We start from the raw sequence: 16,328 nt of genomic DNA, 5'->3' as shown, positions 1-16,328 counted from the left end.
TTACCAATGAGCCACCAGGGAAGCCCCACAATTGGTTCTTAAAAGCAGAGAACCTGGGTTTCCCCAGTAGTCCAGACAGTAAGAATCTGCCTTGCAACACAGGAGACACCAGTTCAATCCCTGGTCTGGGAAGACCCCACATGACCGGGGCAGCTAAGCCCACACGCCACAACTACTGAAGCCTGAGAACTCCAGAGCCCGTGCTCCACAGCCAGAGAAGCCACCACACAGAAAAGCCCAAGCACCGCAACTAGAGAGCAGCCCCTGCTTGCCGCAAGTAGAGAAGGCCGTGAGAGAAGGCCGTGCGCAGCAATGAAGACCCAACACAGCCAAACAGATTAAAAAAAAAAATTTTTTTTAAGCCGAAAACACTTCCTGTGGAGATTTGTGAAGGATGGTCAGAGAGATGCAAATTGCTAGCTTTAAAGATGGAGGAAGGTGACTCTGAGCCAAAGAATATGGGCGACCTTTAGAAACTAAAAAAGGTAGAGTCTTTTTTGCCTTTTCTCTTTTTTTAATCTCCCAGAGCCTCCAGAAAGAAACTAAGACCTACCAATGTTTCCAACCTACAGAGACTTATGCTGGGCTTCTAATTTACAGAACCCTAAGATAGTAAATTTGTTTCAAGACACTAACTGTGTGCTAATTTGTTACAGCAGCAATAGGAAACTAATACAATACAAATTTTATTAACTTCAAGTTTCCTTAAAAACCACAGGTCATAAAGTGTAGCTCAGAATCAGGGGGTAAAAGAGAGAAATGAGAAATTATAACACAGTTATAGCTCTCTAAGAACAAATAATTAATAGTTTACTAATGGAGCAAAAACTAGAGTAAATGATTCTTACCATACGTATCCATGGAATATCTGAAATGTGGGAAAAACATGTTTACGTTCTTCAGTTCTTCCACAGTTAAATCCCTGAACTTGTACTGAAAAGAGAAAAATGAACACAGAATAAGAATAAAACTATAGGCAATGGAATAATTACAAATTAACATTTAACTGAACACTTACTATGGGCTAGGCCCTGGGCTCTGAGTTTTACAATCATGAATAGTATTTGCTTTAATAACAACCCTGTGAAGTAGGTAGGGCTTATAACTGCTCGACTTTATAGAAAACGAAAGCTAGAGAATCAAAATAACTTGCTGAGTTAGATAGCAAGTGAAACCAGAGCTCAAACCCAGCGCCTGGGCCTTTAATATCTATATGAAATTACACTCCTGACATCATGGTTAAAGATCCACCTCTCATGCCTGAATACCTCATTCACTTGAGATACCTTGAATTTCCCTTCCTGGTACTATAACTGAGTTTCAAAGAAAGAACAGAAAGCATGCAAGGGTTTGCAGTCAGGCTGAAAGAACTGCCTCCTCATTCATTCAGATGTAGTCTCAGAAACACTACCTTGGTTGCCCTGTGGGTAAAATCATTTAACTTCCTTGATCTTTTCTCACAGGCAAAAAGAAGGAGACTCCTACACTCCACCTCTTAGATTTGTGCTGGGGATTAAATGAAAAAAAAAAAAAAGTATATTAAGAGTCTATTACCATTTTGAAAATGAAATTGAGAAAACAATCAAAAAAAAAATAAAATACTTAGGAATACATTTAACAAGATGCAAAACAGACTCTAAAAACTACAAAACATTGTTGAAAGAAATTAAAGTGGGTCTAAGTAAATAGAAAGACATCCCTTGTTGCTACATCAGAAAACTTCATATTGTTAAGATGGCAATAGTCCCCAACAGATTCAATGATCAACAATTCACATTAAAATCCCATTTGACTTTTTTTTTGCTCATTTGCAAAAATTCACATAGCGATCTTAAAATTCATATGGAAATTCAAAGAACACAGCCAAAACAATCTTAAAAAAGAACAAAAAAATCAGAAGAGTCATACTATAATCAAAAGACAAGCTACAATAAGAGAGACAGACAATATGTGGGAGAGGATGAGGAGAAATCAGAACCGTCTACGCACACACCACTACTGGAGGTAAAACGGTGCAGCTGCTGTGGAAGCGTCTGGCAGTTCTTCAGAAGATTAAAGAAGAGTCACCACTGTTGTTGCTCAGTCGCTAAGTCGTGTCTGACTCTTTGTGACCCTATGAACTTAGCCCACCAGGCCCCTTTGTCCGTGGGATGTCCCAGGCCAGCATACTGGAGTGGGCTGCCATTTCCTTTTCTGGGGGACCTTTCCAACACAGGGACCAAACCCACATCTCCTGCAATGGCAGGTGGATTCATCACCACTGAGCCACTAGGGAAACCTGTTAGAGTTACCGTATGACCTAGCAATTCCACTCTGAGGCATATACCCAAGAAAAATGAAAACATGTCCACACAAAAACTTGTGCACAACTGTTCATAGCAGCATTACTTATAACAGTCAATAAGGAAAACAATCCAAATGTCCAGTATGATATATCTATAAAATGGAATTCAGCCATAAAAATGAATAAAGAACTGATATATACATGGATAAATCATGAAAACATTATACTAAGCAAAAGAAAACAGACAAAAAGCCACATATTAAATGACTTGCATATAAAGTACAAAAATAGGCAAATCCATAGAAACAAAAAGTAGATTAGTGAGTGCCTAGGGCTGGAGGTGACTAGGAGAAAATCAAGAATAACCTCTAACAGATCCTGTTTCCTCTCTCTGAATCTTTTTTTTTCCATGTACAAGATCAATTTTTCATGTGCAAGAGAAATAGCTCTACCACCTGGCAACTTCAGCAGGAAAGTATGAAAATCTTATGATTAACATTTGTAAAAGTGAGGTATTAAATGAAATGTGTGTACAACCCTAAGTGCAGACAGGAAATGATGAATCGACAACATATCTAAGTTACAGAAAGGCCTCGGAAAAGAGCTGTCTACAATTCATGTTAGAGCCTAGAACAGTATAGGAAAATAGAGGGAAGAAAGAAGGTCATTTTAGGAGAAGGTCATTTTGTTTTGGGGAAAAAATTTGGCAGCAGAAAAAGCATATCATTTTATTAACAACTTGAAAACAGAAAACTCTTACTCATCTTTGTATGTTCCCCACAGCAATTTGCACAGGGCATGCCTTCAATAAATGTAGGCTAACTGGATGGCAGCCAGCGAAGAGACAGAGTCATACAAGTAGAGTGGATATAGAAAGCAATTATGATCCACAGGGGCATCAATCACTAAGATCACTAAAATAAAGGGTCGACCTGTATTAACTACAGCAGGGTAAACATGAATCCCAGATTCAGTGTTCCTGATTCAGTGAAATCAAAAGTGAATGAAATCATCCCAATTCGAAACACTAAACAAATGTACAAAAAGCTGCACTGATGTCACTTGGATTACACATTTATTATGAATCATATCATTTCTCTTTTGTTTTCTACTTGATATTATATGCTGTTTTCTACATTCTTAACATCCTCTGAGAATATAATAATTAATGGCTGCATAGGGATATATATTAAAATTGATCTAATTGCAAAGTAATATGAAAGTCTGTTGAAAAAGAGCAAAAGCACTCTTTGTTACAGCTTGAAAACCCAAATATCACTACTAGTCAAATAGGTGATTTTCATTCTTGACGAAAAAGATCTATTTTATCTGTTAAAAAATATATATATTACAGAAAAATCCCTAGAGGTCCAGTGGTTAGGACTCCATGTTCTCACTGCGACGGGCCCAGGTTCAATCCCCTGTTGGAGAACTAAGATCCTGCATGCCTTGCAGCATAGCCAAAAAAGAAAAAAAAAAAAGTCATGTCACTTTTAGTCTATATGAAATAGAGTATCTTCTTAGTGTAATAGTAAATATAATCCATGACTATTAACACATAATCCATGACTATTCCTATACCACCTAAGTCTGTGTAACATTCTATAAAGATATACCTCAGACAATGCCATTTGCTTAAAGGGTGCAAGCAGCAAACTAAAGAGGAAAACTGGCCCATGAAATCCTAAAACTAAAACAATTATACTATCATAAAAATCATTACGACTGGGGTTTCCCTGGTGGCTCAGTGGTAAAGAATCTGCCTGCCAATGCAGGAGACATGGGTCCGATCCCTGTTTCCATATGCCAAGAACAACTAAGCCCACGTGCCACGCTATTGATTGAGCCTGTGCTCCAGAGCCTGGGAGCCACAACTACTGAACCCACGTGCTGCAACTGCTGAAGCCCATGCGCCCTAGAGCCGTGCTCCATAGCAAGAGAAGCCACCTCAGTGAGAGGCCCATGCACCGAAACTAGAGAGCAGCTCCTGCTCACCGCGACTAGAGAAAAGCCTGTGCAGCAGTGAAGATCCGGCACAGCCAAATAAACAAATAAATAAAATTATATATTAAAAAATGGGTACGACTGAAAAACTGAGAAGTTACTAACATTCAATCTTAATCTGCTCCACTGCAATATGCTTATTTAGTAGACTGATATTTATGAACATCAGAGTACTCCTGTATGACACTGCTCAAATGTTGGACACTGAGGAGTATTTTATGGCATCATTTCATTTTTTTAAACAAATTAAGCATTAAGGAATCTTATAAATTAAGTCCAATCCTATTATTTTATGAGTGAGCAAATCTAGGTTAAGTTACCTGTTCAAGGTAACTCAGCCAGGGAAGGTAGAAATAGAAATTAGGGAACCAGAAAATCTTTCCAAACCTAGTATATAATATATACTAAAGAATATATATATATACACACACATAAACATATATGTACATATATACACATTTTGAAAAATAAACACTTATAAACCAACCTACCCTCCAGTGCTGTCCAGCAAAACTTTCTGCCATAATGGAAAAGATCATTGTGTGTGCTGTTGAATACAGTAGCCACGTGTGGCTACCGACACTTGTGGCTGGTGTGACTTGAGAAAAAGTTTTAATTTTATCTAATTTTGATGAATGTAAAAAGCCACATGTGGTGAGTGTCTACCATACTACTGGACAGCACAGACCTTTCCAATCCCATCACATCTGTCTGGGTTTTTCTTCTCTCAACCATTCAACTGCCTACCTTAAATTGTATAGTCATATTCCTCTGCCTTTCCCCCTCCATAGTTTTTACCATATTTGTGTGCATCCTTAAATACCACTCTCTCTTGCTTAGCTGCTTCTTGGTTTAATTAAAATATAATTTTGTATATAATCTCCAACTTTTTTCCTGAACATACTGTTTCTAAGATTCACTCCTATTGCTACATGTTGTAGTATTTCATTCATTTTCACTGCTGCAGAGTAGTGTTTTCCATTGTGTGAATGAATATAGAACTATCTTTCCATCAATGAACATCTGGATTGTTTCTAATTTTGAATTATGAATAATTCTGCAAATGTCTCTTGCTTCATATATTATGAATCATCTATGGTATCTACTTAGATGTGCTGCTGCTGCTGCTGCTAGGTCGCTTCAGTCGTGTCCGACTCTGTGCGACCCCATAGACGGCAGCCCATCAGGCTCCCCCGTCCCTGGAATTCTCCAGGCAAGAACACTGGAGTGGGTTGCCATTTCCTTCTCCAATGCATGAAAGTGAAAAGTGAAAGGGAAGTCGCTCAGTCGTGTCCGACTCTTAGCTACCCCATGGACTGCAGCCTACCAGGCTCCTCCGTCCCTGGGATTCTCCAGGCAAGAACACTGGAGTGGGTTGCCATTGCCTTCTCCATCTACTTAGATGTAGAAGGACATAAAATAGACATAATCAAATTAATTTTTAAAAGCCCAAGCTGTTTCCCCAAATGGTTAAATAATAACCATTTAACCAACAGTGGGGCTTTCCAGGTGACACAGTGGTAAAGAATTAGCCTGACAATGCAAGAGACCCCTGGGTCAGGGACATCTCCTGGAGGAGAAAATGGCAACCCTCTCTAGTATTCTCGCTGGGAAAATTCCAAGGACAAAGGGGTCTGGTGGGCTACAGTCCATGGGGTCACAAAGAATCAGACAAGACTGAGCAACTAAGTCACCCACATAGTGAGAGAAAATGGTGTTTTACCATGGTCTCAATTTGCTTTTCCATGGTTACTAATGGATTGGGCAAACACTCATTTCCCTGTTGTCTTCTTTTATTTTTCAAAAAATGATTATTCATGCCTTTTGTCCAATTTTGTATTGGTTTTAATATTGATATGTAGGCTAATTTATATATTCTGGATACCAATACTTTCTCAATTATGCATTACAATATTATTCACCAAGTTTGTATTCTGCCTTTTCACTCTCTTCATGGTGTCTTTTTATACATAAAAGTTCTTAATTTGAATGCAGTCAAATTTATCAGTCTCTTGGAGTATTTTACATCTTGTTTAAAAAATGTTTGCATACTCTGAGTTCATGAAGATTCTTTCCTCCATTTTATCTCTATATGTTTTAAAGCTCATCTCTTATATTTAAATCTTTAATCCAAGGGGAATTTTTAGTTAGTTAGTAAGGTCCAATTTCATTTTCTCCAACATGGATAATCATTTGTCCCTGTATTCTCCTTTCTGTAGTTTTCTGCAATGCTTCTTCTGTTTTATACAGCATTTTCAAAACATATGTGAACATGATTCCAAGCCCTCTAGTCTGTTCCCCTGGTTAATCAGTCTATCCTATACCAATACCACACTAAGTCTCAATTACTAGACTTGATATCTGGTAGAGCAAGCCCCACACCTAATCTTCTGTACGAATGTCAAGATTATTCTCAGCCTTTTGTCCTTCCAAATGAATTTTAGCATCAGTTTGAAAATTTCCCAAAATACCCTGTTAGAATTTTGATTGGAATTGCATTGACTCTATAGATCAATGTGGAGAAAGCAGATATCTTCATATCCATGAAGTTGGAATATTTATCTACGCAGGAATATTTATAAGGTTTCCTTTGTTTTCAAGATTTTTCACGTTCTCCATACAGTTGCTTGATTTTAATGTACTGTTCACAAAATTTGCAGCACTAAAATTATTTCTAAATATTAAGTTGTTATATTATTTGCCTACTTCAAGGACTAAGGAACTTTGGAAATATCTGCTAGACTGACTTGTTTCTAACTGGTTCCCTTAATTTATATATCCAACAGACATTTATTAAGCACCAATGTGCCAGACTATCCTATGCATTGATAAAAACCTTCCTCAACTATTCTGCTCCAACCCTTGAGAAAATCACTGTCTCTCTTTTATCTTTTTCCTGCATTCCAGTCCCACCAAAATTATGAAGTTTTTTTTTTTTTTTTTTTCTCGTCTCAACTTCAGCAATTCTTCCCCCTGGACAATACACCATGCTCCCCTCATTGAAAAACTTGATAGAGTGATTCTTTTAATTTAACATTCTCTGAAGAGGAGCCAGAAAGCCTGTAACGCTAGGTACGATGATATTTCTTTTCCTACAAGACCTACACATCTGTCACAATAGATAAAATCATCCAAATCAGGCATATAAAAAATTTCAATCAAAAAGACACGAACCCAACAAAAACGTCACAAATGTACGCTTTCCGCACAGGGAAGTCTTAAAAAGCGTTATGAACCACTGAACTAAGAAACTGGTGGAAAAGTTTGCCTCAGATTGTACACTGGTCGGGAATCAGACAGCCTGGACTAAGAGCCTGGTGTAACATGGAAACTGACCTTAGTCATGTCCTAGAATTGCAGGTCAGACTTCTAGGTCAGCCCTCCCAGTCAACCTTTCAACGTTAAGAGGATCTCTTCTGGGCCTTCCAACCCCATTTTCATTCCCAAATCTACACCAGTCTTTCATTTACCGCAGTTACTCAGCACCCCCGTCGTTGTCAGGCACAGGGCTAGATGAGGGAATAAATATAGCACTGTCTGTGCCGCCATGAAGTTCACCTTCAAAGAGTAAGGTCTGTATAGAAATAATTACTCCACGATGTGATAATCGATATATCCGAAAGCAAGGAGAGAGGAGGGAGTGATTCTGTCTCCTAGGGAGTAACATCTGAGTCCCAAAGAATGAACACTCAAGTCAAAAACAGAGGGGTGTGGGTGGGGGTAGGCCATTTCTGCTGAGAGAAAGGCGTGGTTAAAGAGATAGGCGAGTGCTGGACGCTGAGACAGAGAGAAGCTGGTGGCGTGAGAAGGTGTAAGAGCGGGTGGAGGTTGGGGGGATCTCAGAACTGCTGCGGGAGCCAGAGCCGCGGCCGCACTGCACCCATTCCCCGCAGCCGGCTTCAGGCCAGCCCACCCTGGCTCCGAGCCCCGAGAAAAGCCGGTAAACGCCCCGAGGAAGTAGGCCGGCCACGGGCGGACGCCCCGGGACCCCGGCGCCCCAGACACTGCCTGGCCGGCTGCCCGCACCTTGCCAAGGAGTCGCCTGAGAGCCTCGCTGTCGAACTCCATCTCCAGCCAAGACCGCGAGACCGGTTCCGCGACCCCAGCCCCAGGATCTCCTTCCGCACTTTCCCTGGACGGAGGCTGCTGCGGACCAAACTTCCCGAGCGGTCCTAGACCCCGCCCCTTCCCAGGCTCGAAAGTCCACCCGCGTCCAACCCCTGGGCTCAGCCAAGCTCCGCCCGAAGTCTGCTCACCGTTCCGCGGAAAACCGTGAGCGCCCACGGAACCGTGACCCGGCTTGCTGGAGGGAAACTCGGGGACATCTGTGAAGAAAGGAATAGGAAGGACCCGAGGAGAGGCAGTAAAGGAGGTAGAAGATATTGGCGCTGTTCTGGGGAGAGAGTTTCGAGAAGGATGTGTTAAATTCGGCCGAGTATCGAGAAAGATCAAGACCCCCGAGTTGTAGTTGCATTTAGAAAGGAAGAGGTAATGGAACTTCAAAAGCAAATCCTCGGGGGGGCTAGACAGGAAAATGGAACAGGTCTAGAACCTTGTTAAAACTGGGAGGTAAGACAGCTGAGTGAGGGTTGTGCAACGTGGGGGAAGGGGTTGGCTTTGCGGGACGGGGCGGGGCAGAGCATAACCACGCTGGTGGCAGAAAGAGGGAAAAAGTCAGGTGACAAAAAGATTTTGAAGACAAAAGTAGGAGATTCGTGGATAAGGTCATCTGGAGCCGTAAGACGAAGAGATGCAATTTGCTGGCCTTGTTTGGTCTGCTTGAATGAGTTACTTACCAGCTTACCCTGGTTTGAGCCAGTCTCCAGAGCTTGCTATTGTAACTCTAAAGAGGTTGTGTGGGCAGGAGGGTGATTGTATTTATAGAAAGAACCACAGGTAGGAATACTGTGACTGTATTAGTAGATGATGATGAAAGGTTGGAAGGAGCACTTATTTATTCAACAAACTTTTGTTGAACATCAACTATTTACTAGATACTGTTGGGGAGGAAGAAATTTTCCTCTATTCTTGTAGCTTCTTCTCGCTGGTCTAAAAAGTAAACTGACACCAGACAGAAAAACAGGAGAAAATCAGACTAAAATTAATAACACGTATACCTGGGAGAGACCCAGCAGAACTGTGAGTAACCATAATGGCTGAAGCCACCACCTTAAATACCATCTTCAGCTTTTGCCTTTGCAAAAGAGGATGTTGGAGGTTGTGGTTTGAAACCTCAAAGGGGAGACAGTTTACATGGAGATGAAAAGTAAATGTTTGATAAACAAATATTTGCTGAGCCTTGCAGAGCCTAGGAGACTCTGACTTCTAGGCTCTGCCCAGTTACTCCCACCACGCCTAGCTCATATTCCTTGTGGGTGATAGCTTAACTGGGGAACAGACCCTCTATCTAAAACCTTTGAGACAGTTAGGGGAAGGTCAGAGAGTCTTCCTGAGTCTCTTGGGCTTTAAAAATAATCATTGTAAATTAATCCTCCTACCAAAGGGACACATTTTAGGGTGGCAAATTTTGCTCCCCTACAGTATTTTTCTAGATCTGACAATAGAGAAGTAAACAAAATAGACAAAAGTATTGGCAGTCCTCAGGATGTCATTCTTTTATTAGTAAGAGCAAAACAATAAATATACTAAGTAAATGAGACCATATGTTGAAGTGATTACATGTCGTGGGGAATAGATTTTTAAAAGGCAGGGTAAGAAGGTAAGGGTAGGTCTCCCTGACAGACTAAGCATTCCGTGTTACAGAACATCCAGGGCCTTTAGACAGGTGTGTGCTTGGGGAAACTCAAAACTGCAGGGAGGCCAGTGTGGCTGAAGCCAAATGAAGAGGTGAGGAAGCAATTCAAAGAAACACGGGGGAGCCACAGATGGTTTAGGGCAATGATCCTTCCAGTATGGTCCCCAGACTTCCTCGGCATCACTTGGATCTTTACAGAAATATGCATTCTAAGGCCCCACCCCAGACTTAAATAGGAAACCCTGGGGATTGGGTCAAGCAGTCTTTTGTTTCTTTGCTTTTGTTTTTAATTGGAGTATAAGGACTTCCCTGGTGGCTCAGATGGTAAAGCGTCTGTCTACAATGTGAGAGACCTGGGTTCGATCCCTGGGTTGGGAAGATTCCCTGGAGAAGGAAATGGCAACCCACTCCAGTACTCTTGCTTTGAAAATCCCATGGACAGAGGAGCTTGGTGCAGGCTACTATCCATGGGGTCGCAAAGAGTCGGGCACGACTGAGCGACTTCACTCCCTGGAATATAACTGCTTTACAGTGTTGTGTTAGTTTCTGTTGTAAAGCAATCTTTACATGCCTGGGTGATTCTAATGCATGATAAAGTCTGAGAACCATTAAAGGGATTTTGTGGACAATTGTGACTCTGGCTTGGTAGTGCCGTCCCGCTAGAGACCATCAGGAACACACCCATACTCAAGTAGGGTTGATGCCTCCTTGTGGTAATGGAGCAGGTACTGTGGAAAACTGCCAGGACGACTGAGTAAGCACGTGGAAAGAACCTATTTCAGGATTTGGGCTCTGGGTAATTTGGGAGAAGACTTAAGGAATCAAAGCTTTACTTTGGATTGGGTATTTTCAGAAGCCAGGGACAATTCTGAGATTGGATATCTCAATAAATATTATCTCTCAGATGGCCAAATGGGAGCAAGGTTAAGGCTGTAATTGGTAAAGCAGCAGTAGTCACATCAGCAGAGAGAAGAGGATGTTTGATATTTCCTGGGTTGCACAATAACCTTGTTTTTGTCTCTGCTTAGATGAAATTATGATAAGGACTTGTTTTGTCTCATCTTATCATGGTCTGTGCTGTCTGATGTCAGTGTTCGGAGAGATTGTTTATATCCAACAGGAGATAACAGAAGCTTGGCTGTGAGTCATCTTCTAGCAACACTGAGGCCTATCTGGGTCAGTCCAGTTCTCAGATGTCAGGGGCTGCTTTTTTCTTAAACTTTTGCTCTGAGAAAAAGAGGACACCACTGCAGGGTTTTGAACAGAGGAGTGATATGACCTGAGTTGTAAAAGAAGTCTGACTGCTTCATTGTGAAGAGAGGAGGTGGGGAGTGGAAGCCAGGAGACAGGTAGGAGGTGAGAAGGTTGAAGGATGAGGCCTCTTAAGAGCACATCTCCCAGATCTAACACACCTGAGGAACCGTGAAACTTACAGGGATTCTGAGGTCTTACAGATCCCGTCACAAATCCATTAATCAAGGAAAAGCTATCTAGTTAGAAGTAAGGCCTGAGCAAGCTTCTTCAGTCTTTTATGAAAACCTTTTATGAAAGAGGCCTTCCATTCAAACCAGAAATTCTCTTCTGGTTTAATCACTGTGGATGGATCACAGGCACTAGGAACCCTATGCCTGTTTGTGCATGCACGCATGCTATCATTTCCCACGTGGAGGATACATTGCTCAGAGTTTTATGCACTCTATTGCATGAATTCACCTAGATGGAATTTTTATCAATTATTATTGATAATATTATTATTATTATGAGCAAACTGGGGTTTAGTGAACTATTTATTATCTATGTCCTTGTTTCTGAGATCCTGTTGAATAAGAGACATATTGCTGACAGTGTTTGGAGGGAGAAAAGATTACAAAATTAAATATGTACTAGTTTTAACCTCACTTTGGGGAGTTTGTCTTACAGAAATAAAAGTACCCAGGATGTTTGTGCAAAGATGTTCATTATATTAAAAGGGGGAAAAAAAGCCCCCAGGCTAAGAAATGGGTAATGTGTATATTCTGCACCTTTGTTTATAGCTTGGGAAAAATCACAAGAATGGCTTGTTTAAAATTGTAATATTTTTTATTGGTGCTCTGCTTCTGATCTCTGTTTATATTCTGCTTTCATAGTTATGGGTCCTACCAGACACATTGTTTAGGGATAAAACCTTGGTATTCTGACTATCAGACAAATGTATCCTTATCATTTACTTTTAAAAAAACTTTTTTTTAATTGTAAAATACACATAATGTACAATTTACTATCTTACCCATTTAAGTATGCGGTTCAGTGGTAATAAATACATCCATAATGTTTTATAGCCATCACTACCATCTGTCCCCATACATCTTTTATCTTATGAAACAAAGGCCATACCCATTAAACAATAACTTCCCATTCTTCCCTCCCTCCAACCCCTGAGAACCACCATTCTGCTTTCTGCCTCTATAATTTGTACTAAAGTATGCCACCAATGGAATAGAGAGTCCAGAAACAGATCCTCACATTTATAGTCAATTATTTTTGACAAGAGTGTCAAGACCATTCAATGGAAAAGAATAGTCTTTTCAGCAAATGGCATTGGGAAAACTGACTATCCATATGCAAAAAGGAAGTTAGATCCTTATGCAATACCATATACAAATATTAACTTAAAATGGATCAAAGACCTAAATGTTAAGACCTAAAACAGTAAAACTCTTAGAAGAAAATATAGAAAAAAAACTTCCCTAAGATTAGATTTGGCAGTGATTTCTTGGATATGACATGAAAGATATAGGCAACAAAAGAAAAAAATAAACAAATTGGACCTCATAAAAATTTAGAAGTTTTGTTCACCAGAGGACAGTGTCATTTACTTCTTAGATGTGTGAAGATTGTGGTGTTTTCACTGATGGACAGCATTTGCTGCATCTCAGGCAGTCCTGCCACAAATGTCCTTTGACCTCGTGAAATGAAACTGTAATCTTTCTTTCTAAAACTGGTTCTTTTTTTATAAGGATTTTATATAACCTCTCATGCTCTGTCTGAACCAGCATAACTTTTTGAGGGTCACTTTGCCTTCTCTGGTGAAGAAAAAAAACACAATACTCAAGAGAAATTTGTCTAAGAAATTTTGTTTTTCGCAATCACAATAATGTTCATGGTGGTAAAAAGTTGGGGGAAAAAAGAAGTCTAAACGCACATTTTGCCTATTGCTTGCTTATTACCTTTCAGTTCCAAGCCCACCATTCATTGCTTGCTCTGCTATAGTGGAACTGGACCTTTTAAGCATTTTCCCCTTGCTAGTGGGCTTGATATTAAGTTCTGTCAATAGAGGGCCTAGGGTGATACTAAGGAGGAAGAGACTGCCCCCCTCCAGTGTGCTTTTTTGGTCCTACTGTGTGGCTGCCAGGGGTACGAGTGGGGTGGTGGTGCTCACTCTGTGCAGCTTCAGTGGCCCCTCTGTAAACTCCTCCTCATTGAGTTTCAGTGGCCCCCGTGGTAGTCAGTCAGTTCTACGCGCCGCCCCCTGCCCACAGTGAGATGGCTTTCTAGTCCATTCTACTGGCATATCCCCAGAAGGTAGATTCTTATTGAAGATCAGTAAACCTGACAAACCATCCCCCCACCACCTCCTGCTACCAGAAACTTCCAGCAGACTCCACCAGCATCTCAGTGAGTGGTTCCCTGTGTACCAGCTCCAGCCTACAGCAGCTCATTGGATTTTCCCTACCGTCCAGCTGGTCCTGACCATCACTTCTCTAACAAGTTTTGGATCTCTGCCCTGGAGGGGAAGGCACTCTTTCCAGTTTATTCCTACCTTGGATACTTTGCCTCAGTTCTAGTGGTGATGACTGCTGTCTATATATGCTATGCCTATGATATGTACAGCTTTCAACCTCTTCCATTAATCTCCTGTTCCTAGTTACTAATTCTTTTTGTTGAACTTTCTTTGTCCAAATTATTGCGGTTTCTATCTCCTGACTCAATCTTGCCTGATATATCTATTACTGAGATAAAGATGAGGGAACTCCGTGGCAATGCAGGGGTTAGAAGTGGCACCTTCACTGCTGGGGCCCACGTTTCATCCCTGGTTGGGGAAGCTGCACAGCACAGACAAAGCAAAAAGAAAGAACAAGAGAAAGGAAGAAGGAGGACATACACGTGGAATACTATACAGGAACAAAACATAAGTTAGATTTCTGCTTCTATGAATGATCAGCCTCTACAGGAGTTGCCTTCTTTCCATAAACAAATAGAAAATTGTACAAAATATATGAAATAATTATTTTCAGGTCTTGCACAAGGGCCAGCACCAGTCCGTGAACTTTGAAAGACAGGAAACGAGAGCTGAGCCTTCCAGCTGTCCCAGCCTACTGCATCAAGGCAGCTTTCAGCCGGCAGCACAGACATGGGTTACCCGAACCAAGCTAAGTCAAAAAGAAAGATAGTGGTGTGCCAGGGAAACCAGAGTGCCAGGAACTTGGAGGGTGGAGTCCTGCAAAGAGGTGATTCCACAGAGGAAGCACTCTGGAGATCTCCACAGGGACACCTGTAAGTCTTTGGCTGAGTTCTGTCTGTGCATACGTGGGGTAAAGACTCCGTGAGGCTGGGAACAAGAACCACCCAGAAGCAGTAGGCCAAACACTTCTGGGAGCTCCCAAAGGGGGAGCTGGGGATGTGGAAAATTCCACAGAATGGGAGACCTAACACCATAGGCATCAGGGAGAGTGTTCAGAAGGGTCATAGTTCAGTAATAGGGGTGATTATTCTTAGAGTACGAAGAAGGCAATGGCACCCCACTCCAGTACTCTTGCCTGGAAAATCCCATGGATGGGGGAGCCTGGTGGGCTGCAGTCCACGGGGTCGCTCAGTCGGACATGACTGGGCGACTTCACTTGCACTTTTCACTTTCATGTATTGGAGAAGGAAATGGCAACCCACTCCAGTGTTCTTGCCTGGAAAATCCCAGGGACGGGGGAGCCTGGTGGGCTGCCGTCTTTGGGGTCGCACAGAGTCGGACACAACTGAAGCGACTTAGCAGCAGCAGCAGCAGCAGCATTCTTAGAGTAAAGGCTGCTCTTGATCCACCACCACAGAGCTTAAAACACACCTCAGAGAACCAGACTGACTCAGAGATCGTAACTGAATCCCAGAGGGAAACCCAACACTACTGAACAGGATACAAAAAATTCCTGCACTCAAGTGTAAAATTCCCAATGTTGAACATCTAACCAAAGTTGCCAGGCATTCAAAGAAGCAGAAAAATATCATCCATGACAAAGAGAAAAAACAACCACCGAAACAGCCCCAGAAGTAACAGAAATGGGCCCTTAAAATGTTTATCAATCTCATAAATACAGTCATGATGTAAAGGAAAACATGAACATGATATGGAGAAAACTGAAAGAATTTGAAAAAAAAAAAAAATTCTAAGAGATGAAAAATACATCAAATTTAAAATACACTGTATGGGATTAACAGAAGCTTAGAAGATTAGCAGGAAAGATGATTGAACTTGAAAAAGACTGCAATGGAAAATATCCAAAGTGGAACACAAAGAGAAGAAAAATGAACAGGGGACCAGCAAGCGGTGGGACAAAATCCACATATAATGGGGGTCACAGAAGATGAATTGGGGAGACGGAGAAATGTTTGAAGAAACAGTAGCCAAACATTTCTCCAGTTTTTTATGAAAACCATAAACACACTGATTCAAGAAGTTCGCCAAACCCCAGGTAGGAAAAGCATGCAGAAATGTACACAAAGCAACCTCAAAATCAAATTGCTGAAAATTAGTGATAGAGATGGAGAAGGCGATGGCACCCCACTCCAGTACTCTTGCCTGGAAAATCCCATCGACGGAGGAGCCTGGTAGGCTGCAGTCCATGGGGTCGCTAAGAGTCGGACAGGACTGAGTGATCTTACTTTCACTTTTCACATGCATTGGAGAAGGAAATGGCAACCCACTCCAGTGTTCTTGCCTGGAGAATCCCAGGGACTGGGGAGCCTGGTGGGCTGCCGTCTATGGGATCGCACAGAGTTGGACACGACTGAAGCGACTTAGCCAGCAGCAGCAGCAGCAGTGATAGAGAAATTTTTAAACAGGCACTTTCCCTATGATCCAGTAATCCTCCTCCTGGGATTTACCCTAGAAAAATTAAAACTTATGTTCCCTTTAAAAATTATATTCAAGTATTTATAACATCTCGATTCAAAATAGCACAAAACAGGAAACAACCCTAATGCTATTTGACAGAGAAATTGACAAACTGATACAACCATACAGTGGAATAATATTCATTG

The 16,328-nt window shown here is 41.4% G+C and overlaps 2 protein-coding genes across 10 annotated transcripts in view; one reads left to right on the top strand and one right to left on the bottom strand.

Moving 5' to 3' along the window:
- UEVLD (UEV and lactate/malate dehyrogenase domains) overlaps nucleotides 1-16,328 on the bottom strand; it is a 67,104-nt gene that overhangs the window by 48,880 nt on the left and 1,896 nt on the right. For 3 of the 8 annotated variants that reach the window (XR_011564977.1, XM_019955037.2, XM_019955041.2), the window contains exons 1-2: nucleotides 8,315-8,500; nucleotides 849-933 (exon numbers count right to left, since the gene is read on the bottom strand). Coding sequence is in view for 6 of the 8 variants with exons in the window: in XM_019955037.2 (XP_019810596.2) it covers nucleotides 849-933; nucleotides 8,315-8,356 (127 nt within the window). In the remaining 2 variants the exon portion in view is untranslated. Of the gene's footprint in view, nucleotides 1-848; nucleotides 934-1,411; nucleotides 1,507-8,314; nucleotides 8,501-8,544; nucleotides 8,679-16,328 lie in introns of those variants that run through there. The other 5 variants (XM_019955036.2, XM_019955040.2, XM_070783073.1 and 2 more) reach the window with 4 other exon arrangements.
- Nucleotides 8,529-16,328, top strand: part of MISFA (mitochondrial sheath formation associated) — a 15,104-nt gene continuing 7,304 nt past the window's right edge. Inside the window, exon 1 of one of the 2 annotated variants that reach the window (XR_011564979.1) lies at nucleotides 8,529-8,660. The gene's annotated coding sequence lies outside the window, so the exon portion shown is untranslated. Of the gene's footprint in view, nucleotides 8,777-16,328 lie in introns of both variants that reach the window. The other variant, XR_011564978.1, reaches the window with a different exon arrangement.

Source organism: Bos indicus, chromosome 29 (genome assembly GCF_029378745.1).
Source record: "Bos indicus isolate NIAB-ARS_2022 breed Sahiwal x Tharparkar chromosome 29, NIAB-ARS_B.indTharparkar_mat_pri_1.0, whole genome shotgun sequence".
Lineage (NCBI taxonomy): Eukaryota > Metazoa > Chordata > Mammalia > Artiodactyla > Bovidae > Bos > Bos indicus.
Note: the sequence above shows the minus strand (reverse complement) of the source record. Positions and strands in the feature narration are given on the sequence as shown.